The sequence below is a fragment of the Drosophila ficusphila genome, unplaced genomic scaffold (genome assembly GCF_018152265.1).
Source record: "Drosophila ficusphila isolate 14025-0441.05 unplaced genomic scaffold, ASM1815226v1 contig_791, whole genome shotgun sequence".
NCBI lineage: Eukaryota > Metazoa > Arthropoda > Insecta > Diptera > Drosophilidae > Drosophila > Drosophila ficusphila.
In genome coordinates, this window is record NW_025064737.1 from 24,215,527 (window position 1) to 24,240,370 (window position 24,844).

The 24,844-nt window shown below is 50.0% G+C and overlaps 5 protein-coding genes and 1 long non-coding RNA gene across 6 annotated transcripts; 2 read left to right on the forward strand and 4 right to left on the reverse strand.

The window, feature by feature from the left end:
- The first annotated feature begins 155 nt into the window (after positions 1 to 155).
- On the forward strand, positions 156 to 2,557 carry LOC108086293. The gene is made up of 3 exons (XM_017183185.1): positions 156 to 647; positions 710 to 1,007; positions 1,068 to 2,557. Exons 1-3 carry the CDS (start codon positions 163 to 165, stop codon positions 2,325 to 2,327), a joined length of 2,043 nt encoding a protein of 680 aa, XP_017038674.1. The 5' UTR covers positions 156 to 162; the 3' UTR covers positions 2,328 to 2,557.
- Positions 2,558 to 2,591: 34 nt separating this feature from the next.
- LOC108086294 lies at positions 2,592 to 3,899 on the reverse strand. Its single transcript, XM_017183186.1, has 3 exons — positions 3,838 to 3,899; positions 3,382 to 3,780; positions 2,592 to 3,333 (listed from the first exon to the last, which is right to left on the reverse strand). The coding sequence occupies exons 1-3, from the start codon at positions 3,881 to 3,883 to the stop codon at positions 2,690 to 2,692; spliced, it is 1,089 nt and encodes a 362-aa protein (XP_017038675.1). The 5' UTR covers positions 3,884 to 3,899; the 3' UTR covers positions 2,592 to 2,689.
- A 724-nt stretch (positions 3,900 to 4,623) lies between these two features.
- On the reverse strand, positions 4,624 to 5,908 carry LOC108102266. Its single transcript, XM_017207019.1, has 3 exons — positions 5,860 to 5,908; positions 5,292 to 5,684; positions 4,624 to 5,234 (listed from the first exon to the last, which is right to left on the reverse strand). The coding sequence occupies exons 1-3, from the start codon at positions 5,906 to 5,908 to the stop codon at positions 4,624 to 4,626; spliced, it is 1,053 nt and encodes a 350-aa protein (XP_017062508.1).
- A 1,921-nt stretch (positions 5,909 to 7,829) lies between these two features.
- Positions 7,830 to 9,115, reverse strand: LOC108102284. The gene is made up of 3 exons (XM_017207032.1): positions 9,073 to 9,115; positions 8,599 to 9,015; positions 7,830 to 8,434 (listed from the first exon to the last, which is right to left on the reverse strand). The coding sequence occupies exons 1-3, from the start codon at positions 9,113 to 9,115 to the stop codon at positions 7,830 to 7,832; spliced, it is 1,065 nt and encodes a 354-aa protein (XP_017062521.1).
- Positions 9,116 to 16,238: 7,123 nt separating this feature from the next.
- LOC108102278 lies at positions 16,239 to 16,761 on the reverse strand. Its single transcript, XM_017207028.1, has 2 exons — positions 16,615 to 16,761; positions 16,239 to 16,545 (listed from the first exon to the last, which is right to left on the reverse strand). Exons 1-2 carry the CDS (start codon positions 16,670 to 16,672, stop codon positions 16,349 to 16,351), a joined length of 255 nt encoding a protein of 84 aa, XP_017062517.1. The 5' UTR covers positions 16,673 to 16,761; the 3' UTR covers positions 16,239 to 16,348.
- A 5,594-nt stretch (positions 16,762 to 22,355) lies between these two features.
- Positions 22,356 to 22,992, forward strand: LOC108102283. The gene is made up of 2 exons (XR_001772157.1): positions 22,356 to 22,737; positions 22,792 to 22,992. It is a non-coding gene; the product is annotated as an uncharacterized LOC108102283 (long non-coding RNA).
- The last annotated feature ends 1,852 nt before the right edge of the window (positions 22,993 to 24,844 follow it).

Sequence of the window (24,844 nt, forward strand, 5' to 3'; positions counted from 1 at the left end):
GCTTCCGGAAAGAAGCGTGTCTTCGATAAGAAAAAATTAGTTATTTTTTACGCGGAAAAGAGGTGATAAGTTCAGCCAACTGGCTGGTGGTCCGTACCCGTAAATGGTAACAGGCAGTGGGTGCTATTGCCAGTTTTGCGACAGAACTCCAGAGGCACAGTTATGCTTAAGCTATTCCATCCGATCCTGAAGTGGGTTTGCCTCTGCTGCGTAGCCGCAGTTCTAATCCTCAGTCTGAGCAGCCAGACTGCAGACACCCAATATCAGAGATTCAACAAGGCAGCCAAGGTGTCCGGACTTGCTTCCTCCTCCGAATCACTTGACGAGGAACCAGTTGGTTCCACAACTGATTGTCTTCCAGAAACCGATGAAGTCCGGCCTTCCTTCTTCGTGGAGAGCGCCAGGTGCAAGATTCCGTACGTGGACCCCTTCGAGGCCGAAGCCATGGCCATATTCGAGCCCCAGCAGTTCGAGACCTGCTCCAACGAGTCGGCGCTGGTGACCCCGATCTATGATGTCAGCAGGCAGCGGTACCTCTTGGTTATCAACGAGACGCTGGCCTCCGAAAAGCTGAACGACAGCGAGGCGGAGTTCAACTGTTATTACCAGGAGATAAGGCGCGATCGGCAGCACGACAGCTATAAAAAGTAAGTGGTTCCCGATATCTTTGGCAGTTAGCCCGCTGAGTGACAACCCTTTGATTTCGCAGAATGGAACGAAAGTACTTCTCGCAGAGCTACGAGGTGCCGTTGCACGTTCGTGGCCTAATGGTGGCCTGCCACCGTCTGGGGAACGAGTCGGATGTCCTGCAGGCCGACGCCTACAGCCTCGTCCAGTACCTCTCTCCTCCACCCCCAGGACTCTCCCTGGAGCCGGCCAAGCGGAAGCCCAGTGTGATCATGTTCGGCATCGACAGCCTGTCGCGGATCAACCTGCGGCGCACCATGCCGCGGGTGAGCCGCTTCCTCGCGGGCAGCGGTTGGTACGAGCTGCAGGGCTACAACAAGGTGGGTCGCAACGAGGTGGGTGGCTTTGGGATCCGCAGTTAACTAGCTTTGTACCCGCAGATCGGCGACAACACCTTCCCCAACCTGATGGCCATCCTGACGGGCTACAGCAAGGAGTCGGCCCAGAAGAAGGTGTGCGACTGGCAGAAGAAGGGCTGCCTGGACAAGATGCCCCTCCTGTGGAAGGACTTCCGCAACGCCAGCTACCTGACCGCCTTCGCAGAGGACGAGCCGCACATCGAAACCTTCAACTACATGCGTCCCGGCTTCGTGGAGCAGCCCACCGACTTCTACCTGCGGCCCCACCTGAAGGCCTTCGAGTCTGGCATGGACACCTGGAAGTGCCGCAACTGCTCGTCGAAGTACTGCATCGGGCGGCGGATCACGAGCAGCTACGTCTACGACCTGGCCAGGGACTTCGCCCGGCGTTTCGTGGACGAGCGGCCCGTGTGGGGACTCTTCTGGTCGAACAGCTTCAGCCACGACAGCTTTCAGATGCCCTCCAAGATGGACGACTACGTGCTGCAGTACCTGCTCGACTTCGAGGCGGACGGCGTGCTCGAGCAGAGCATCGTTGTGTTCCTGTCGGACCACGGCTCCCGCTTCGGGCGCCTCACGGCCCTGTCCAGTGGGTTCCTGGAGGAGCGTCTGCCGGCGATGTTCCTCTACCTGCCGCCCTGGTTCCGGGACCAGTACCCGGACTACGCCCGCGCCCTCCAGCTGAACCGCAACCGGCTGACCTCCAACTACGACCTGCACAACACCCTGAAGCACATCATCGAGCTGGGCGGCACTCCGGACGGGGCGGCTCTTCCCCGGGCGGCCGACTGCCCCAAGTGCCAGTCCCTGTTCCTCCCGGTCGACGAGTCGAGGAGCTGCGAGGACGCCGGCATTCCGGTGCACTTCTGCACCTGCGTGCCCTTCAAGCGGCTCCGGACGCAGTGGGCCAGGCGGATCGCCCCCCTGGTGGTGCGGCGGATCAACGAGTATCTGGCCGGCAGGAACCTCAGCAACATCTGCGCGGAACTCACCCTGAAGTACATCCACGAGACGGAGATACAGATTGGGCTGGACCAGAGCTTCGACGACGTTCCTGTCGCCGAGGTGGCCACCTATCGCACCATGTTCAAGGTGCACCAGAACACAGCCGACTTCCGGGCCACCGTGGTGTTCAACAATCTCACGGAGTCCGTGGAGGTCCAGGTGCCCACCATAAGCCGGCTCGACCGGTACGAAAAGGTTTCGACTTGCGTCGACGACAAGACCGACAAGTTGTACTGCCTTTGCAAACGAGATCTCAAAGATGAGCACAGCCGGTAACGGAAACTGAGTTGAGCACTCCTACATATCATTTGGTGGTACTCATTAAATGATTGCCATCTTATCTTACCCTCTAATGATCTGCGTTTTTGGCAGTGATAACACCAGGTACATTTATGCCACGCGTGTGCCATAAAACCTGTTCTTAGATAACACTCCCATTTATTGAGTGGCCTTTTGAAATAATTAATGTATAATTACATTGGCGATAACCTTTCACCTACATTAAATACATTTCTTATCATTGAAGTTCTGAGAACCCCGACAGTAATAAATCAAGCGTCACAGCTGATAAGCTTTATTCATAGACGTGGGAATATAATCTGAATAACTCTGGGTCGCTGGGAATGATGTTTCGCAACTCAGCAAACGCCGGTCAAATGGGCCACGTTCCGTTGAATGAAGTCGTATGGTTCGCAGCAGACGGTGTGGCCCACGCCATCCTCTTTGAGACCATCAGGGCATTTAACATTGATGCAGACCTGATTTATTTCCGGCAAAGTAGGCCGCGCTACTTGATTGTGGGTTAACATAACCCACTTGTCTCCAGAGAGGTGACCAACTATCTTGTAAGACCACTTGGCGACGGGAATTTGGTTGCCCGCCAGGTAGATATCCACCAAGCTATTGCTTGTGGTGTGCTCTAATTGTTGCTGTCCCAGGACCCCTGTGCAAACCTTCAGGAGATCGTAGGTGCGATGGGGCGAATCGTAATGTCCCGTGACTAGTTTTCCTACCCACGCCTCGACGTTCTTCCAGTTGCCAATGTTCACTGCACTGTTTTGGGGAAAGACGTTTATGTACCGATCCGTCGATCTCCTGAGCTCGGAAAAGATGAAGCCCGCATTCGGTGTCACGTGTCCGCGATCAAACACGCAGTTCTGTTGCGGTCCGCCTAGGATGTTGGTCAGACAGTCCTCGGACACCTTCCTCTTGTAAGCCGCCGCCAATTGCGGGGACATAAAGCCGTCCCTGTTAAAGTAGGTGCTGCTGGGACGAGGGGCGGCTGAAAACAAAGCGCTGTCAAGATGTCAATTCACTATATCAGACTTACAATTAATATAGCGGTGAACCTTGTAGATGGAGTGCTGCACCGACATTCTGTCTCTATCGATGCAGTCCCTGAACAGCTCCATAAAGTGCCCATTGTAGTAGAATCCCACGGCATACGAGGAGTAGAGCCTCAGGCAAGAGGTATCTGGCATTGGAACAACCGAAGCTCTGGGCGACGAACACCTTGCCGTGCTCAACGGAGGATGGAAGTCGTTGTCCCTCCCGCAATGGAAGCTGGTCGGGTGAAGTCCCGACCTGCACAGGAGGTACACCGTTTTGTCATTGGCCACAATATCGCTGCGCTGGATATCGAAGACCCCGTTGTTGGAATTCAAGTAGATAAAGTTCTCCAACAAGTGCGCCTGGTCAATAAGACAACTTGTCCAGGCGTTTTCGGCACCTAAAAGTGTTTTTTTTTTAAATAATTTAATGGCAATCCTCTATACAATCCACTTACAAATAAACAGAACTAGGCAGACACACTGATATTTTCGCAGTTTCATGTTCACAACTTAAAATTCTAGCAAGAACTGTGGATCCAAATGGGATTGCGATCATACACGGCTCTACAGCCAGAGCTTTTCTTATCTCCCCAGATTTAGCAATACGGGGTTGCACCGGTCGCTCCGCAGGTCATCGGTGATAAGCGGCTTGGCCGGTTGCTCAATGGAAGTGCCGAGCTCATCTCTTTTCCCCCGTGCCTTTCACCCCGAGTTATCTGCGCTTATCATCGACCATCGCGGTGGCTTGTTTACCCTGCCGGCGCACGCTGAATAACAAAGGAGTTGCCCTTCCACCCAGTTCCTTTCGAGCTGCATCCTACGTACTGTGGACTTTGTGTGGTTGCACTTTGTCATCAGCTCTCATAAAGCCTATCTGAAATTGAATCTGAGGTGCAGCAGGGAAATAAAAGAGACTCCGCTCTTGAAACCGCTCGGTACCCACTCGGATTTCATCACGAGGTGGGCGGAGTTTACGTGACTCAGTCCGTTTTTTAAATCAGCTTGTGCTGGAAATGAAAAGCGGCAGGGCAATAACAAGGGAGAGCCCTGCATAGCACCATAATTATGATAGTAAGAACTTACATGTATTATTATTTTCGCTACAAATCAGAATCATTATCAAACGATGTGAATTATTTCTTTCGGAAAGGGTTGTCCCCTCCTTATAAGTGCTTTATTGAACCCCCTACCATTTCGTGCTGCTGCTTGCGAACTGGTATTGTTAAGGTGCTCTTCCCCGTTCAAAGGTTGAAAGTGGTGGCGTTGCAGCAGTAGGTGTACCCGGCGGCTGCCACGTTCTCCAGGGTGATGGGGCAGGGAATGCTGGTGCAGAAGTTGGGGGCGTTGGGCCGAGCTCTGGCGAAGATGTTGTTCAGGGTGACGAAGACGGTGTGCGGTGCGTTGGCGGAGGTGCGGATCACCTTGTAGAGCCACAGGGGCATCACGTTCTTCGTTTGGGTGCCCAGGATAATGCGCCGCTGGCGGTTCTGGCGATCGGGCAGGGTAAGGTCGCCATTGGTTCCGGTCTTGATCCTCAGGGATCCGCCCGCGCTGATCCTCGTGCGCACCCACCTCTCCACGGTCTCCCAGTTGCGGTCGTTGATGCTCTTGAACATGGGTGCCACGTTGATGTACTTGAAGGTGGCGCACATCTGGTCCGCGAAGAGGAAGTCCGCCGAGGGCGTCAAATGTCCGCGGTTGATCACCACGTCGCGTTCGTTGGGAATGTAGCGCTGCTGGTTGCCGAAAATGGTGCGGAAGGTGCGGAAGATTTGGCGGGGCAGGAAGCTCTCGGCGTCCCGCTCGCTGAGGACTCCATCCCGTGTGAAGTCTCCACAAGGACGTTGGGGGACTGCAAGCAAAGGAAGTCAGTTACTCTACTTTATAGAGAAATAGAGACCGAACTCACAGAAGGTCTTGTGGTACACCGAGTGCGTGGTGAAGCGGGCGCGAATCCCAGTGCGGTCGTAGCAGGCGCGGTACAGCTCCAGGTGGCGGTTGCCGATGTTGTGGCCCACCGAGTACATGGTCGCCGAGCAGGAGGCATCGGTGACCACGGTGGCGGAGGCGGCAATGGGCCTTTGGCATCGCAGCGGAAGCGGTCGGCTGAAGTTGGTGTTCGCCTGGCAGGTCGTCTGCACAATGTCGTTCGGCTGGCAGACCATGTGGAGCACCTCGTTGGTGCGGACACGCTGGAGCCGCTTCAGCTCGTACTGCTGAGCAGCGTTGCGGTTGGTGAATATCCGGTTGGTGCCCTCGATCATCGCCCTGGAGAGCGGGCAGTCCGCCTGCGACAGGAGCACTGGAAGAGCAGGGAAAACCATTAATAAGGAACTAAACGATGGCTGCAACTGCTTTATCCCACATCCCTGTGCCAAACCTTTTAGGTGCGCCATCAATGAAGGATTTCTCATTACTATAAGTTCATCGATATCCATACAGTTTAACATTTAAACAGAGCTATGAGTGCAACTTACCCAGTCCCAGTGAGACGGCCACGATCAGCAGCAGTTGTTGAGCTCCCATGGTTGTTGTAGATCCAAAAGCTGTGCCTCCCGTATTTATATACCACAGGGGCGGACGCAGAAAAAAATCTTGGGGGGTCCGAACGAAAATTTTTTAGGTTGGGGGGGGTCCGATCAAAAATTTTTTTAGTTTATATGGTTAAAAGACCGAATGCTGTAAGGGAATTTGAAAAATTCTGAGATTTTGGGGGGGTCCGGACCCCCAGGACCACCCCCCTGGGTCCGCCCCTGATATACCATTTAGGCCGCCTCACTTTGTCAGCTCCCATTGTTCTGGCCAAGCTTGTGGGCACGTGTCTGCATTCAGCCATTCTGGACAGAGACAACAGACTATTTTCAGCCGTATACGTATTTGCCCATTTTCTTTTGGCTTAAATGCCGAAAAGCGCTTTTATTATTCTTCATTGTGCTTGCACTTGACGGGAGTCTCTGCAACTGGAAATATATTTCCACCAGGATATGCGTACTAATTTTCAAATGTTTTCGTTTCTCGACTCTGGCAATGAATTTTATTCCCCGAAACACTTCATTTGACTTTCCAGAGACGAACCGAATGCTGGCTAAGAGGGAAATAAATACGGGTTTTGCATGGATGAGCAGTGCTCAGTATTATAGTTGCATATGGATTCGGATTTGGATTTGGTGTCCAGATGGGAGTTCATTGGACCGGCAGGAGAGGCGTTGGGGCGAGCGGTAACTACCTAACCTGTGTTCTTTATAGATTCTCGTGGTACTCGTATCTGCTACAAAATCTGATCCAGACGGGGGCTGAATAATGGCCGTGTTTTATTCGTCTGACAGTCGTTGTCTGGCCATCGAATCGGTCCGTGTCCATGTCCAACTGCTCGGGAGACGTCTAAGTGGCTGTGGTCTTAATGGGCTTGTTGCGAAGCGGTTAATGCTCGGCGAAGTATGCTCGCTTCTCTGAGCGGGCGTAACGCAATTTCCGCAGCTTACGAGCAATTTGGCGCTATTTGGGGACTTTTAATGCATGCTCGCTCGCCGGGCGAACCGAATTATGCCGTATAAAATTTGCGACTCAAATCGTGTGGTTGGTGGGTCTTGGTGGCTGTGGGCTTGTGATTCTGCTTCTGCTGAACTCTAATGGTCAATAAAAATAAAAGGGGCAAGGCAGCAAAATCAACAAGCCGGCCACAAAACAGGGCATAAATTAAATTGTGCCGCACTGCAGGGCGGATGCATAGAAATGGGCAGGATGTGGGTGGTCGGATGGGCGGCTGGATGGGCGGTTGCAAGTGCTCAGCCCATTCACAATGCCATTCAGTTGCGTGTTTACAGCACAATTACAACTGTTAGGTTTTATGAGAGCCCAGTTCAACGCATGTCCGGGCTGCTAAATTTATTCCGCACGTTTATGAGCTCCCAGTGTCCTCCAGTCCTCCAGTTCTCCATTTCGATATCCATCAGACTGCCGCACGCACAAAACAATTTCGCAGCCGTTGCGTATTTTAAAGCGGCGCGCAGTCGGCCCTGCTGAATAATTTATTTAATGTCTACTTTTAGGCGCAACCCCCGGCCAAGCAATTGCCATGGCCTTTATTGCACTCGCACGCATTGAAAAGCGTTCGCGTTCCCGTTTGCGTTCGCCTTCGCACAATCGCAGCTTGAATTTAAATGGGCCAAAAGTGAGTTGTGCGGGTGGCGGGGGATGGGGGCCTGAATTTATGAGAAGCCGCTGAATGACCATTAAAACGGCCGGCTGGAGTCCATTCCGAATGAGGCATGGATTGGCGGCGCCTCGGATGCGTTTTAAACTGCCACGCGAACTTTTACGATTTATGAAAATTGATTCGCAACAAGCGGACGTAAAAGTCTATTTCATTCGACTTTAATTTGTCTTAAGTGTTCGAAATCTTTATTTGACGATCGGTGCTTGGTTTTGGATTCTGTGTTCTGGGTTCTCAGGGTCTGAAGGTGGCGGGGTTGCAGCAGAAGGTGAACCCGGCGGCGGCCGTGCTGGGCAGTGGAAGGGGGCAGTTGACGGCCTGGCAGAAGTTGGGGGCCGCCGGACGCTGCCTCGCGTAGATGTTGTTGTAGGTGAGGAAGGCCACGGTGGGCTGGTTGTTCGAGTTACGGACTATCTTGTACATCCACAGCGGCACCGGGTTCCGGTTGCCGCTCAGGAGGACGTTCTTGTTGCCCTGGGGCGAGGGCAGCGAGAGGACGTCCCTGGCCCCCGTGCGCACGTTCACGAACTGGTTGCCCCTCACCGAGTTGCGCACCCAGCGCTCGATCGCCTCCCAGTTGCCGTCGTTGATCGTCTTGAACTGCGGCACCGCGTTCACGTACTTGAAGGTGGCGCACATCTGGTCCCCGAAGAGGAAGTCCGCCGAGGCGGCCAGGTGACCCCGGTTGATGATCGTGTCCCGGTTGTTGGGAATGAAGTTCTGGTTGTTGCCGAAGAGGAGCTTGAAGGTCGCGTGGATGTTCCGCGTTGTGTAACTCGCTTCGTCGGCACCACTGATCACTCCGTCGGAGGAGAACTGTACACAAGGTCGCTGGGGAACTAAAAAAGTAGTTGGGTGGCATAAAATAATATAATATTATAATATAAAAATAATATATAACATATTATAATAAAATAATTAAAATACATCATCTGGTACCTGGTCTTTTATGGTTATTTTAAATAGAAAAGATTCTTTCTAGTTTTTTGTGGGCACTACTTACAGAAGGTCTTGGCGTACACCTGGTGGTCCACGAAGATGGCCCTAACCGCCCTCGTGTCGAAGCAGGCGCGGTAGAGCTCCGCGAACTGGTTGTTGCCCACGTTGTAGCCCACCCGGAACATTGTGGCCGGGCAGCTGCGATCCTGAACGGGAGTCGTCAAGGCGGCAGGGGGAGTGGTGCAGGTCATGGGCAGCGGTGGTCGGAATGCCGGTGGCCGGGCCGGCTGGCCCTGTCTAGCTGGTTGGCCCGCCTGGCAGGTGGTGGTCCGGATGTCCCTCGGACTGCACCACATCTGCAGGACCTCGCCGACCGCAGAGCTATCGGACCGCTTGAGGGAAAGGCGGTTCTGAGTGCGCAGCATGAAGATGCGGGTGGTTCTTTCAACCTGAGCCCTGGTGAAGCGGCACTGGCCATGTGCTGGAAGGAGGGATCTTAGCTTCCCTTTACATTAGTTCCTACTAATATTTCCCTTACCCAGGGCAACGAGTGCCAGCAGCGGCAACAGAGTTCTCAGCATTTCCGTAAGGTTTACCTCACCAGCTGAGGGAATTCAGCTTTATTTATACTGCTCGTTTTTTAATTGATTGTGTGTGCACAACTGTTTCGTGATAATTGCAACGCATTTTCGAATTTTTATTCATGCTCTTCAAACCTAATTACTTGCTCGTGCGCCCCAAAATCGATAAAATAGCATAACTGTCGTGTTTTTTTAAAAGCTTTATCAGATGCCTCAATTACTTGCAGATGAAGACCAGGTAACCTGGAGGAGGCTTCCCCCACAGGGGGATAATGGCTACTTTGGTGTGCATATGCTGCTGTCCGATTTGCAAATGTGCCTGGCAGAGTAAATGAAATTAGTTATTGGCCCGATGCCACAACGAGACCAGAGAGCCAACCGAATCACTTTCCACTTGCCCAGCGCCCATGATTTCATTATCGATGTTTGTTCCCCAAACAACATTAGTTCGGTTTGGCTCGGTTTGGTTTAGCATTGGTTTGGTTTAGCATTGATTTCGGCCATGAGCCATGTCGAGTGACCGACCAACAACAAGTCCTGCTGTGGCTGCAGATTGTGTTTGTTGGCAATAACAGGGCCAAAATGCCCCGACTGTTTGGCTTGTGTGAAAGGAAAGGAAAGCAAAGGTGCAATGGCATCGTCGCAACCAATCTCCAGCTATCCGGGCGAAGTGCTCTTGTCGAATGTTTCATAAATTTATATTTGCCCGGTAAGTCCCTAAACGACTGTAAGCTTTTCCGTTTGCACGGCGTGCGGAATGGCGGCCAAAACTAATACATGCGCATACATAACGCCGACTTAGAGGGCTGAATGCCGGAACGTGCAAACTTTGCGTATCGAAATCCGAGAGTGGGAGCTCTGTGGGTTGCTCGAGTGTGCGGGAGTGCGAGTGTGTGAGTGGGTGCCAAGTGGCAAGTGGCAAGAAAGCTTTTTGGGCAAGGCAGAGACATTTGACTTTTACGCGCAATTGAGCCTGAGCAGCCGGAGGACCCGGGATGAGCCAGTTCGGGCAGGATAGTTGGAGTAGCTCTTAGCAGCAGACCTAGGGCTGCCGTCGACGGCCCACTCAGGCCACGCCCCCCCCGTCCCCCGCCCCCGCACCGCTTATAAATATTTATAACAGCCCACTCGACACCCACTAAATTATTAAGTTAATGTGTCGCGCTATTCAAAAAAGGTATGCGCCCGCCAGGGGGACCAATAAAATTCCTAAATTCCCCGCATGGCTGTGGTTGTGCGGAAAACGCTTGTGTGTGTGGATGTGTGGCCAACACATTGACAATTTCACGCGTCCTTCACTCCAGGATCAGAAGCCCGAGTCCCGAGTTCAGAAGCCCGAATCCCGAGTTCCGAGTCAAGAGACGTGCTCGATGTTGCCGCGCGTTGCGGGCAACGATTAATAAGCTTGTTAATGTGGCGCAAAATAATCGGGGAAATGGGAAAAGTTTTGCAAGTCTTAGATTTATAAATGGTCCGTGTTGCGAAGTGCAATTATAAGGCCGGCGCGGCACATGAGCGATGGCGAGTTAAGCGAGCCAAAGACCATAAATCAGAGATGGCTCTTAGGCGGCAATCTCGGCGGGACTTATGAAGTTTCCTGATATTCGGGATCAGGGATGTCAGTCCGACTTCGGACTTGCTTGTCCCAAATGTGTCAGGGGTCGTATACGCTATATTGCATATTTTCCGCCGACTGGTGTGGACATTACGTATACGTACGTTACGTATACGTAAAGTGTGTGCATTCCGGAGAACCACCTTTCGCCTTCCCAACTTTCCAGCGGCATTCCGTTGAATGCGGTCAACGGCAGGTGCAGTGCTCCGTCCGTCGGTCGGGCTCTCGGGCGCCCAGCTTGACGTTTATTAAATTTTTGCCGAAACCACAGGATGCGGAAGCCAAGGAAGCGGGAAGGAAGGCGGGGGGTGTGCACTTTCTGCTCGACTGCGCGGCGGCGGCTTAAACTCTTTCCTGCCCAGAGAGAGCGAGTCTTTAAGCTTTCCCCCATTGACTGCGGTCGCTTGAGCGAACACCCGCTCGGCATCCACTTCATTCTGCTGTTTTCCACGCCGCCAGGCGCTTTATTTGATTCGGTTCCTTTTCGAAATATCATCATTAGGACTACACATGCGACGACGTTCAAAGCGGAGCGGGTCGGAGCGGGCAGAAACGGCTCCATTACATTACGGTTTGCATGGCCCCAATTTCTGGGGCAATTATTTGCTTTGTAGCCCGCCGAAAAGGCTGCCAGCAGCAGACAGACCGACAGACAGTCGAGCTGAACTGAGCTGAGCTGAGCTGAGCGGAGCGGCAGTCGCTTGCCGCCTTTACACAATTTCCTTCCGCTTTGCTTTCGCCGGGAAAGTATTACGATGATTTGCATAATTTCAGCTCACCTACAGCAGCCGCAGAAAAAAAAGGGGGGGCGGGAAAAGGAGAAGGAGAAAGAAAGGGAGGCCTAACCACGACGAATCCTCCAGCGCATCCTTGTGTGCTCCTGTTCGGCTCTTTCGCCTTTCTTTTTTTTTTTGGGCTCGTCCTTATCTGGCTCGCTTTCACGGCCCTTTGTTGAGGTGTGGGCCCGGTGTGGTTCTCCGGGAGTTCGGGTCTTGAGGGGCAGCCTACATTTTTGTAACTGATGTGCTGCGTTGGCTCTCTGCTCGGATTCGCTCCTTATCTTTGTGCCTGATCGAAATTGCTTTTGTGTGGTTGCCCCTTACCCCTCGCACCACCCACCTCCACCTCCTCATCCCTATAACCATCCCCATCCTCATCCGCTGTCCTGTTGCTGTTGCTATTTTAATTTCAGTCATGTGTGCAGCCGCCTGCCACCCGAGCGGCCCCCTTTCTGTGGATTCTTTTTAGGCACTTTTGCAATTTTCTGCCTGTTTTGGGCCAGATATTCATATCAGCCCTATACATATTATAGCTATTTTCCGCTATAACTGTTACTGATTGCCGCTTTGTGGCAGCATTCTCCACCATATCTCCTCCATCGTACCATCGTACCATCGAACCCCCTCGATGTTCCCCTCGTCGCCCCTCGATTTTTGAGCACCAATTGAGATGCAAATTGCTTTTGCCTAGAATGATTTGAAAATAATTCAGTTGGTTAGCATTTTTGCCTTTACATATTCTGCTCCTTTTTTATCTGGTATTTCTGCACTCGAATTAATTTGATTCACTGGCGATAATCTTTGGCTTTAAGGTTGGGCATTAAATTTTCAATCATGTCTCGAGCGCAGACTTACTTTCCTTCCCGATAAATTGTGTTCATTTCGGGGAATTTAAGTAGCGATTCCGAATGGTTAAAAAGATAGCCCTAAGAGAAAGTAATCAATAATCTTTTGAGTGGTTTCGGTATGGGTATTTAGGCAACCATTTCGACCCATTGCGGAGCACTTAAACAACGCACGAATTTGTCAAGGAATTCCCTGCGAGGTATTTTGGGCTCAGGGTTGCTGCAAATTGTTGCGTGGCAGGAAAAAAGAGGCGCATTTATTATCGTTTCGGACACATGTAGAAAACGTTTTAGCGCTTGTCGCTGCCACATGGCGCTGCCATTTCCTTGTTCAGTTTCATTTGCAAATATTTATTTGTGCACTTCCTCCTGCACTATTTACCCACTTCCTTTTCCGCCGCACAACCGCTTTCCTTTTCAGTTGCCAGAAACACAGAGACCAGGAGCACACTCGCAAACTGCTGACCCAGACTCGAATGCAGTTCTGCAGATGTGAGTGCGAAATGCGACGTTTTAGTTTTCATTTCGGTTTCGTTCTGGCTAGGATTTGGGTTTGGGCTTGGGCTTGGGTTCGGGTTGGGGCAACTGCCTCCCTGCAATTTGCTAAAACCCAGCCAAAATGCCAAGCGCTTAGGGCGATGTAAAGGAGGCCAGAGCCTGAGCCAAAGCCGAGCCCCGAAACCGAATTCCCCAGGACCAAACGTTGGTTTTTATTAAATTCTGCAAGCCAGGAGACTCTTGATTATGGGCATCAAAAAACTGTGCCTCCTCCGAGGAGGAGTCGAAAGTCACTTCACTCATCGAGAGCTCCCCAATTAAATCGTACTTATCGGGCAATTGATTAATTGTCTTCTGATTCTTAAGCCCGGCTGCCGAATTAAAGCGGCCAGCAGCGGGAAAGTCGCCTGGGAAATCAGTGCGACGGCGGGTCCTGCGAGTCCTGCGAATGCTGCCCGGAGCTGGAATTCAGACGCTGACATGCGCATCATAAATGGTTAATGGCCATACACACGCACACACACATCGCACTGCATCTGAATCCGAATTCGAAAGCGAATGGGAATGGAAATGGAAATGGGAATGGGAGTGGGATACTGCATCCTTGGATGACATTCGACTGCAGTGCGATGCAAGCTGGAATTGCTCGCAATCGGAGCGGATGTCAGGGATCGCATCGAGATAACTCCGTGTGCATTGCGTGTCTGTTAAATTAATAAATAATTGCTCGTTCAATTTCCCGCTGGCCGTCCACCGTTCGTTCCGCCAGTTTCCCGCACTGATTTTCCCTGTTTTCGCTGTTCGGCGAAACACGGCCAATCGGCCTGGTTTCCTATGCAGGTTTTTCGCGCACACCTGTCCGCAGTTGAGCCAGATTAATTGCCTATTTACCCCGCCCCTCCGCTCGCCATCTGCTGCTTGGCTTTTCCTTTGTTTAATGATAAGCCGTGGCCGAAAATCTCTGACACTGACATGCTAATTAATAAATTATTTTGCAACAAATTAATTAGATCGTTGCCAATGGTGAAAGTGATTGGTCATGTTGCGGCAAGTGGCAAGCGGAATGCGCAGTTTATCGAACTGATTGATGGGTGGATCCGATGGAGATGTTTAAAAGCGATATAATTGCAAAAATTCTGTGGGCACCGAGCCTCAGTTTCACACCCCGTTGTCATCACACGTTGCTCCCTCCACTGATTACCTGGGAAGCAGCCTTGGCCCGGCTTTTCTTGGCTTTTGTCCTGGCACGCACAGGACGACCCGAGCGTCGTCTGTCATCATTAAAATAATTTATCTTTCTGGATCTGAAGCGTTGCCTTTCGTTCAGTTTTTTTCCTGCCACCCAGCAGCAACTTCATAACAAATATTTTAATTAAAGGAAAGTAATTATTGGCCAATGCCTTTATCGCATGCTTAAGCTTTTGGGTTAATTAAAATGGCTGCTGTTTTATGCTCGTATTTGTTTGGCCAGAATAGTTGTTAAAGTTTTATGACAGCCGCATAAAATATGAATTCCGTCTGCTTTCAATTGCAAAAGCAGAGCAGAAAAAACAAAGCAATTTCTGTTTAAATATCGTTTATTACTTTGCGCTCAACCATTAATTAAGGGCAAATGCCGGGCGATTATTGCGTGCCGGGTTGGGCAACCAGCCGCACCCGTAACCAAGTGACCGCCCACCTGCTCCCCCTGACCCCTGACCCTCAAACCCCCAGCAGCCCCCTCCAACCATAAAAAAGCAGCTGGCATCTTGGCGAAGGGCGAATGAATGCGGAGACAATTAATTGTTGCGCTGTGTGTTCAGTTCGCGCTTTCAACATTTCATCTGCAGTTGTCAGTTACTTTGGTCGTAAGCCTCAGTCCGCTCCCTGACCCCCCCTTTCCCCCCTACTCACCCCCTCATCCACCCCCTCTACACCCACTGCAGCACGCTTATGATAAATGAGTTGTTTTCACAATGCGGTGGCAGTCCGCCGCCTTTGTGTGTGCAGCGAGCATTTAATCCTTTGGGCTTCAAGGCATTTCAAGCGGCCATTCATTTAGTTTCCATTCCCAATGCAGGAGCCACTTAGCGCGATACCCTCGACATAATGAGCACCCGGTCACCAAAGCCCGCTCCCAGTCGCCATTCTGCACTCGCAAAAAAAACATCTCACTTTTCGGATCATTTAATTGATTAGTTAAATATGTAAAATATAAAAAGGTGTACAACAATTTCTGTTATTTACGTTTCCTAGCTGCACATTATGATCTATTATATTATGATAAATATATTAAATAAACTGGAGCGATTGTTAATTACAAAAGAAGTAGGTTCTTTTTTAATAGCAGACATACATATGTTTTAAAAATTCCCCCATTCAGCAATGGATTTAGAAGTACATGTACTCCGATTTCTTCGAGTGTTCTTGTCCAGTCTGCCAGTGGCACAAATAGAGACGCTTTAAAGCGATCCACAGCCGAACAGGAAAAGTTTGCTGGGCCAAGTTCGCACCCAGTTGCCAAGTGGTGGGTGGTGAAAGGTTGCTGGTGCTGGATGGTTACTGGTGAAATGCGAATGTTGCAACTTGCATGTGCTGGCGCTTTCAGAGCAAAGTTTGCCACTTCGGCTTTGGCCAGTTTTGAGCACACCTGGGTGCTGGCTGAATGGAGCACACGGCGAAACCATATATTTATTTAATACGGCGAGTGTGCGGTGTGAAAGGAGCCCTCAACTTCTGCCGACTGCACTTGGCCAATTAATGTGTCAAGGGTCTGCGCACGACGGCGATGATGAGTAGTCGGTTGGTGGGGAAAGGCGTTTGGCGATTGGAGGCAGCCTGTCCCGAGGTGTGCATATTCGATTAACCAAATCCCCGCGGAAGCGCGTGACACAACTTTCGCAATTTATTATTTTGCTTATTTCGTCAGCAGAACTTACAAATCCCGGCCCCGAATCCACGGAGCCCACGGAGACAAGCCGCCGCAATGCGACCAAATCACATATAAATTATTGCGTCAAATTGAAGCTGCTGGCGACCCGAAAGCCGATTTAAAACTTGACACACTGTGACAGATATACACATGTGTATTATCGCACGCCGGCCTGGTCGAATCGCCATCCAGCCCATAAGCCGAGGGCATTAAATATTTTATTTTATTTTGAACTCGGCGCACACTCTTTGCCTGTTTTCCGCCCTTCAAAAAAATCCAGGAAATAAGCTTAATGTCTCTATATGATGTGCTCCCCGCAGAATGCGCTTAAGCAAAGTCTTCATAAGACCTCGACATTTCCATCGTTAAGTCCCTGGGGTTGAAAGAGGATGTATAATAATTTCAGAAAAGTTTGTTAATTTGATACAGGGAAAGGCTTTGTACCTCCTAATCGATTGGGTTAAAAGTCGGCGGGTTACTTTGTAAGATTTGTCCACTCAACATCCACTTTTATTGATGTGACTGAATTCAGAGGGCGTCTGAACAATCGTAAATTTGGTGCGCTGCACACTACTATCACTGCTTCTACCAGGGAGGCAACAATTTAATGGGGGAACAGGTGCGTCCTTCAGAACGAGCCCAGTGCAAGACGAGCTCGGCATCGGACTTCTTCTGGAGGAACTGCAGTGGGCTCTTCGGCTCAACAGGTTGCTCCCTCGGCTTGATGCTTGATTGCTTGACGGCAGCGCCGCACTTGCCCTTGGGATCCAATTTTGACTTGCCTGCAGGATACAGGATACGTTATGCATTTCCATTTGCCAGCTGTGCAAACGCTTTTACGGGGGACTTACGCGGGCATGGCTTTTTGGCTGGCTCAAATCCGTTCAGTTCGACTACTCGACGAGGCATTTTGTTTAACCGAAATCGAGGTACATAGAGTAGACTTAACAAATATTTATACACTTTAGCACTACACCCGAATGTTGAGAGAGTGAGTGAGTGAGAGTGACACGTAAGTCGTAACAAATCGTGTGCATTGATACGAGCACGTGAATAATCCCTCAATTGTTGGGGAATTTGCAAGTGAAGGTGGAGGTACGGGAGGGCTTATCACCCATCCGCCGTGTTGTCAACGTACCGCTGATAAATCTAAAGAGATTTGTTGCGCATCCATCAAAGTGAGCATTCTTATTATTCAAAGTACTTACAGTTGCGACGGAACGTTTCGGGCAAGTGCGTGTCCTTTTTGAGTTCTGTTCTTGCTCCTGTTTTTGTTGTTGTTGTGGCTGCTGCTTCTGTTTTTGTTGTTGTTGTTGTCGCCTTCTGATATGTTAAGGAGCAACAGTGGCAAAGCAAGCAAGGCGCCCAGATAAAAAGTAAGCGCCACAAATAGCACACTCACACACACAAAATCCATTAACTAAAGTGTCAATTTAGTGACAGAGATAAAACGTCACACGCACAAAGACTTGGACTTGGACACACACCAACACGCAAATACACACACATATGTCCTTGCCAGGGGGGTGGGGTCGCAAGGAAAACAAAAGGCAGGGGGGAAAGTGGGCGGAAGGGGGAGAGGGAGTGGGAGGGGGAGGGGGAAACTGCCTTGCCTTGGCAAATAGCAGAGCACAATGAATGACAGCACTTTGTATTTCTCCACGTTTTCTCCCCATCGCTTTTCCTTGCTTTTCTCCGCTTTTCCTCAGACTTGCTCCTTTGGCTGTTGCGTGCTTTCTTCTTTATTTGTTTGCTCATGTCAAAAAATCTTGGGATAAAGTTATCGTTATCGCTCTTTGCCATTGTCTGCATTGCTTGGCTGGGTCAAATCACCTGTTACATGTCAAATTCTCCCAACTTCTTACGCATAGGTTCCTTAATAAGCGATTGCAGGCTTACCTTGAGTTTTCAATGGGAAGCTGATATAAAAGAAATAGTAAACCGCAGAATTTGTATTACGATTTTATTCTTAAGCAATCAAGTAAAGGTTTATTTCAGGCCAGTGTCCTTTTCTACCGCTTTGAGCTGGCTAAAAAGAAAGCAAACCCAGAAAGTGAAATGCACTCAAAGCCGAAAATTGTTTTTTGTTTCCTTTTTTTGCTGCTGGCACTGACGCGGCCTTTGGCGAATTGTCTTGCAGGCATTTCGTATGCGGAACGCAACACCGCAAAGCGCCACAAAGTGCAAGTCAATATAAGAAGCGGCGGAACGAGGAGCTGCCACTCGCGAGGAAAATGCGACTGCAACTGCAACAGCCGCTGCCACTGGAACTGCAACTGCCATTGCAACTGCCACTGCAACTCGAGAGGAGCGGCTTCTTTCAATCCATTGCCTGCCAATCGCATCGGGAATGCGGTGCGTGCTTGCCTCTCGCACTGCTGCAAATTTCCCCGACTAAGCAAACATTCAAACATTCAAACATCGGCGAACACACAAAGGCACGGCTCCACCGAGTGGCAGCATTTGCTTTTATGCAAACTACGGCAAATTGTATAAGCTGCATTGAAATTCAAGAGCAGAGCCCCTGATAAATGACAAGCTCGTGCAAGTGCATCTCCAGTTCGGTGGAGCAGCTTGAATCGGAGACAGCCGGAGTGCTCTCCGGCACTCCGAGCCGTCATAACGATGCCACCTAGTGTGGCAGGACAAAAAATCGAAGAAAAACTCGCAACCGGAGTGGTGCAAATTGAGAGGAATGGCCCGACACGTTTTAATTATTGGCCCGGGCGGAAAGCGCAGCCCTTCGGGGCTGAGCACTTCATTAGGCCTTTGGCGCGGCTCTAAGTAAGACACGCATATTTTTCATACTTTACAAAATCCACAAGCAGAGCGGAGCGCAATTATTCAAAACAGCTGCACAGCCCGAAACCCAAAAAAGAAAAACAGGGAAAAAAGAAAAGTGTAGGGCGCCTCGAAAGCGAGACACCCCTTAGGGGATTTGGCTTAAAATAGCACACAAAATATGGGCAAGAGTTCAGATCTTGATAAGAGTTATTTTTAATTCTGCATATTGTATCATATACTTTGTACAGCACCAGTACTTAAATTTTGTTTTCCGATTTAAGAAGGCATAAAAGGAAATATTGCTTTAATTTGAAAGAACTCTTGCTGTTAAGCTGTTTGAAAATCTTAGGAGCTTACAGCTTATATCTCATAGATCGCAGCTTAATAAACCCGATCACCTATGCTGTATACCCTCTATTCCAGCGACTGGGTGTATAAAACAGGAGATAGGGTGGCCTAGACACGGGTACTCCCTTACACGACATTGACTAATGTTGATATGTCGTCGTTTTTTGTTGTCGGTTTTTACCAGCCTTGGCCTGATGGTTTATTTTTGATGTGTGTGCAGTTGAGCTTTGGCGACGTGCGTCTCCGGCGCCGAAGGATGTTCGTTCGAAGGCCGGGACGCTCCGCGCCAGGACTCTCGGATGCGGGTTCCATTCGGGCGGTCGTCCCTTTTGTAGCAATTGCTGTCGTTGCTGCCAATTTGCTGCTGTGCGTTTTGTCCTGTGACAGGAAGCGTAGGCTTCTATTGCGCTCTTCCCAGCGAGGATGTGTGTCCTTCGCAGGACGAGTGGGTGGCGGCTCAGTGGGGTGGATGGGTTGGTAGGTGGGTGGGAGCGCTCTGACGTGACACATGGTCGTAAAGGATTTTCTTTGATGATGTTATCGTTAATGGTGCATGGTCGCAGCTTAGCTCAACTCAACTCAACTCGACTCGCTTTGCTTCTATTTGGTTTTGTTTGGCTCGGGTCGATTTCGCATCAGTTTCAGTTTGAGAATCAGCCTCAACTTCAGCCTCGTCTTCAGCTCGACATTGGCAGATCGTTAGCGCGCCAAGGGAACTTTCCCCGAACGTCTCCTCTTTGAATAATGATGCTGCTGATGCCACCCACTGGAGCCACCTCCTCTCCTTAAGCTAAAGTTCAGTCTTTAAAGGCCCTGCTGCTAATTCATCCCACCGGATTGTGCCGGGGAACAAAACAGAACAACAAAGCAATACATTTTAATTAGCCACCGGGGCCCAAGGAGCCGGTGCTAATTCAACTGCTGACCATTGCCAGGCAAATAAGCTCGGCGGCTTGTTGTTATGTCATGTTTTCGGTCGGCGGCTTTGTCGCAAGAGTGTCGTAGTTGTTATTGTTAATTATCTGCCGCTGGACGTGAGTGGGTGACTGAGTGACTGGGTGACTGAGTGACTGAGTGAGTGGGATCGGGATAAGAAGTCTTGACGTCACCCAGCAGCCTATAGCTATGAGCCAGTAGCTAGCTGGCAAACCAGTTAGCTAGTCGGGCAGTCAGTCGGAGTGGCTGGAATGCTAATTAAAATTGAAGGGCCGGCAAGCTAGCTGTTGCCTGCTCGCCGCTCGCTCGGCTTGGCCAGTTATTTGGCTTAGCCAACCGGCTGGAACAGAATGCACTCGGCCCGGGCCAAGCCATAATGCAGCACTTAATGTCTTATTTAATTTGACCACACAACATAAATTCATCATGAAACGACGAGGCAGGAATTCAATTTCCTGCTGGAATGCGAATGTGCACTCCGGGCGAAGCGTCTGCATTAAAATTCTTATTAAATGATATGCACTCGCCGCAGACGTTTGCTTCTTAACAAGCATGTTCGGCCACAATAATGCAAAACACATGGCAACATAAATTGGTGCGCTGTGGGCCAGCAGCTGGAAGCCACAAAAACCCTTGTTGACCGCACATTAATTAACTTGTGGGGCAGGAGATATTCGGACAGGACACGAACTGGACTGGACTGGGGTGCCCAAAATATAATGCGTATACGCAGTGTTTGCCTTCGGGGTGGGTGAGTGTGCATAAATCATTTTAAAATTGGCATCAGTACACCTCAAAGTTGCAATGCGATCCATTCGAACCCCGATGGGTGCCAACTTATTGGGTTGATGGCGTAATTTATAAGCCGCCGCGACACGCCCCTTCGCTGTTTTCCGCAGCTAATTAGCCGGGGGAAAGGGAAAAGCGGACAGGGGTAAAGGAAAAAAGTGCTCTGGAAAAACAGGTACCAAATTGTTGCAACTGCAGTTTAGCCGACTGTCTACACAATTAGCTCGAGCGTTCGGTTAATGCGAAACTTGGCTGGTTAAATGGAAATTGCGAGCCTGTTCAACAATTCGCAGTCGTGTTTAGCATGGCTGTCATTGCTGCTCTTCTTCTTGTTGTTGTTCTTGTTGTTGTTGCTCTTGTTGTTGTTGTTGCCTAAACAAGAGCACTGCACAAATAACAATTTCGGTTTTACATTTTACATGCATGCATAAGGAAGGACTTCGGGGGCAGAGCTCCCGTATATCGTATCCGAATATCGTAAGTGCAGCTCTTCGGGGGTTGCTCCTTTCTCTTAGCTGGTTTAGTACACCCAAAAGCTCTCTCTCTCTCTCTTGGGTTGGCCAGCACTTCGTGTCCTGGCGATTGAGGGCCGATTCCTAGGACAACGACAGTTCAGTTGCCTTTCGCCACTCAGCGCTTTGCTCTGGAGCGTTTGCTGCGAAATTATGCCAGGACTTAATGCGTAAACTATGTAGTTTATTAGTTGGCCATGGCCCGTGGGCCAAGCGCGGATTTCCCCGTACCTCCACAGCTGTTGCTGAGGATGCTGGACATCCATCTCGCAGATGCAGTACGAGTACATCTCCCCCCGAGAAACTGAACTGATTTCATTCCGGACACGTGACAACACTAACCCCAGTAGTTGCAACTTGCAACGCCCGCTGGCTGCTCTGTTCTGCTTCTCCTCTTAAGTTTTATGATATTTTGCTTATAAATAATGAATGCATATCGCACTGGGTGCTCGCACAGGACTCGCCTGGACTCGGTGTCTGCTGAGCAGGGGTCACGTTCTTGGCAGACGTTTCACACCAATTACTCGCAATTTGCATACAACAGAACCGCATGCAAATGACACAATGCAAAGTTATCCACGTCCCGCTCCGCTCCGCTCAGTTCCGCTTCCCCCCTTCCCCCTTCCCCTCTCCCATTTGCATTGGCCATGCATCTCAAATGTAATCAACGAGAGCCGAAACCAAAGCAAACTTTGCTCCCTAACCGCCAACCAGGCAGCAAGGCACCCAGGCAGCCAGTCAGTCTGACGTTGACTCTATTAAGTAATGAATTAAGATGCGAATCGAGATCAATTGTTCGCAAAATGCCGCAGCGTCGAGTTTCGGGTGGCTGCCAAAATGCATTCGGCAAATTGCAAAAGTTTCCACTTTCCATCGGTTTTGCATCGGAGTTAGAGAGTTCCGGTCGCACTTATAAATTAATGATTCCACCCCCGGCGAACTTTTCTTTTTCAGTGTGGCAGGGAGACCCTTGACGTGGCTGACAGGCATCACAGCCAGATTTCCACTGGCCGGCGCCTAATGAGGTTCGATTGTGTGTCCCCGCTAGTCGCGTTTAATTAGCAGCCGCATCGAGTGCACGGGGCGTATAAGTAACTTGTCTTGCGGGCCACATGTCGTATGCGCAACGTGTCATTAGCCGGCCTATAAATACCAGCGGAGCCCTGCGACACGGCCACAAATTAATTTGTCGAACCGCCGAATCGGTGTAAGTGGCGGTTCAATTTCACCGGAATTATTGACAAAGACGCATCGTTAATTGGCCGACTCGGAACCATATGCGTGCGATGTCATAAGCCAAGTTCAACAAGTGCCAAATGAAATTTGCCGCCGTCGCCTTGTTTGCAAAATAAACAGGCGAAAAAAACTGTTGTGCTGTAAACAAGCAGATAAGCCGTTGGTGTAAGCCCCACATACATGGCCTGGAAATATAATTTAGAATGCAAGTGGGGAGGCTGTCGACGGGTGGATACTTAACAGGGCGAAGAAAATACAACACACGAAAAAAAGATTTTTAGAATAGAGCTTAAAGCTACTCAATAAGAAAAGTATCAAATTCTATATAATAATACAAAGTAGAGAGGCGGATTGCATTGCATTTTGTAGGTAATTTTATCTTCCACTTGCTTGTATTTTATATAATATATTTTTTTTAAGAAGCTCCCTGCCAAACATCAATCCTAAACTTCTCCTCCTAAAAGAGGGTATCGCTTCGTTCTCGGGATCATTTGCATACACGATATGGCGGAAGGGACGAGCTGGTAGCTGCTGCTTGCTGTTTGCCGACGCAAAGTCGATTGTCGATATACCAAATTGACGTTTAGTATAATAAATTGTATGCCATGGCTCACATTGTCCCCATGCCGCCCGCTTTTGCTGGGGATCCTGGGATCTGGATGAGCGAAAGCAGTTGCCATTTCGCATTGTAAATTATATTAAATATGCAAGACAATGCTTTCATATAAATCCTCTAAATGAATTTCAAGCACGCAAACACACGCGCCACCGAGCACAGATATATACACACAGAGGCATGTGTATAAGTGGATATCCTTGTTGTGCCGCACACAGAGACACACTCACACAGGGACACTCTTGTATTTTTTGGGGCATGGGGCGCGTCTTGAGCCATTTCCCCGCTTTCCCCTGCACACGCGCGTCGCTAAAAAACTTTCGAGCTGTTTATTGGAAATTAGTTAAAGCACCCCCCAGGACTCGCGTCCTGCGTGTCCCATTTCCCAGGGCTAGTTAAGCTGCTCCCGAGCTGCTCAGTGGCTTAATTTCTAGCGGGCCCGTAAATCTCGGCAAAACGCTGCGGACTGTTTAAAAATTACGAACCCGATCACGTTCCGCAGCGAGGAAAGTTTCGACTTCCTATAAACACTCGAGATGCTTTGTATTGTGTCGTAAACGGAAACGGGAAACAATTGCATAAGCGTTTTGGGTTTTGCTTGGGGTTGAGGGGGTTTGGGGTTGTTGGGGTTGTTGGGGGGTTTTCTTCGATTGATGCGCCTGACAGCTTGTGCGAAATGCACACGTCGCCAAGGTGAACCGCACTACAGGGCGTATACTTAACCCCGCCGACCTCCACTTAACCCATTGGCTGCACTGGCATTGCCATCGAGTTGGCTTAACCCGACATGGCACGGCCCATTTGTTGCTGCTGCTCTTTGGCACGCTGTCGCTTTGAATGCTTTACGCTCGATTGAGTATTTATTTGATTTCTCATTTGTGTCTGCCAGTTGACTATTTTTTCCCCCATTTTTCCCCCCCACCCCGCTTTCCTGCCTTTCCACTTTCCCACTTTGTCGACTTTCCTCTTGGCTTTTCTTGGCTCCTTCGTGTCGCATTGCCGAGGGCTCCTCGCCGCCTTCTGTGTTGTAATTCAAGTTCTGTGGCCAAAAGTTAGCCACAGTTGATTGGTTTGACAGGGCTTTTTGTTCTTGGCCAACTTCGATGGCTGCTCCTGCTCCTGCTCCTGCTCCTGGCTTGTCTGGCGTATTTTTCAGGGATTGGACAGCAGCGAGTTAATGAAACTTCTGCCATGTTGCTACGGACTGCATTAAAGGCGCCGGCAATTGCAGAATCAGGGTAAATTGGCGGTGGCATGTTTCCATTTTGCACCCGCCTCGCACCCGTTTATTGTGCCGGTCCATTTTCCTGGCACTTCTTCCGCGCGAATGGAATATATATGGCCCGCCATTTGTTGCTGTTGCCCGTTGTTGAATGCACTAAATATTTTTTCAGTTGATATAGTGAGCAATATCGCGCATACGCCGCGTGCCCATAAAACACTCGCCAAAAGCCGACAAAACGTAGCATCGGCAGACAAGCAGACAAGCAGACAATGTAGTCAGTCGGCCAATCGATGCTGGGTAACAACTTTAGCATACTTTATGCTCCGCGGCAATATCGCTTAATCGGAACACGTGTCCCGGCTGCCAATGGCCAATGGGTAATTGCTATCGCTTCGGAGCAAAAGAGCCCCCGTTCGACCATCAGATTATCTCGGCCATGGCCATCGTCATCGCCATCGCCATCGGTCTTCATTGAGCGCTTCACTTTTCAGCGCTACGGTTTAATGTGCCGCCAGCTGAATTCAATTCGCTTTGATTGGCAAGGCGATTCGCCGCTTGACGCTTTTAAGTGGCCCTAAAATCAGGAGATAGCGATAATTATGCCACGAAAGTTTCTCCTGTTCTGGCGGCTTATC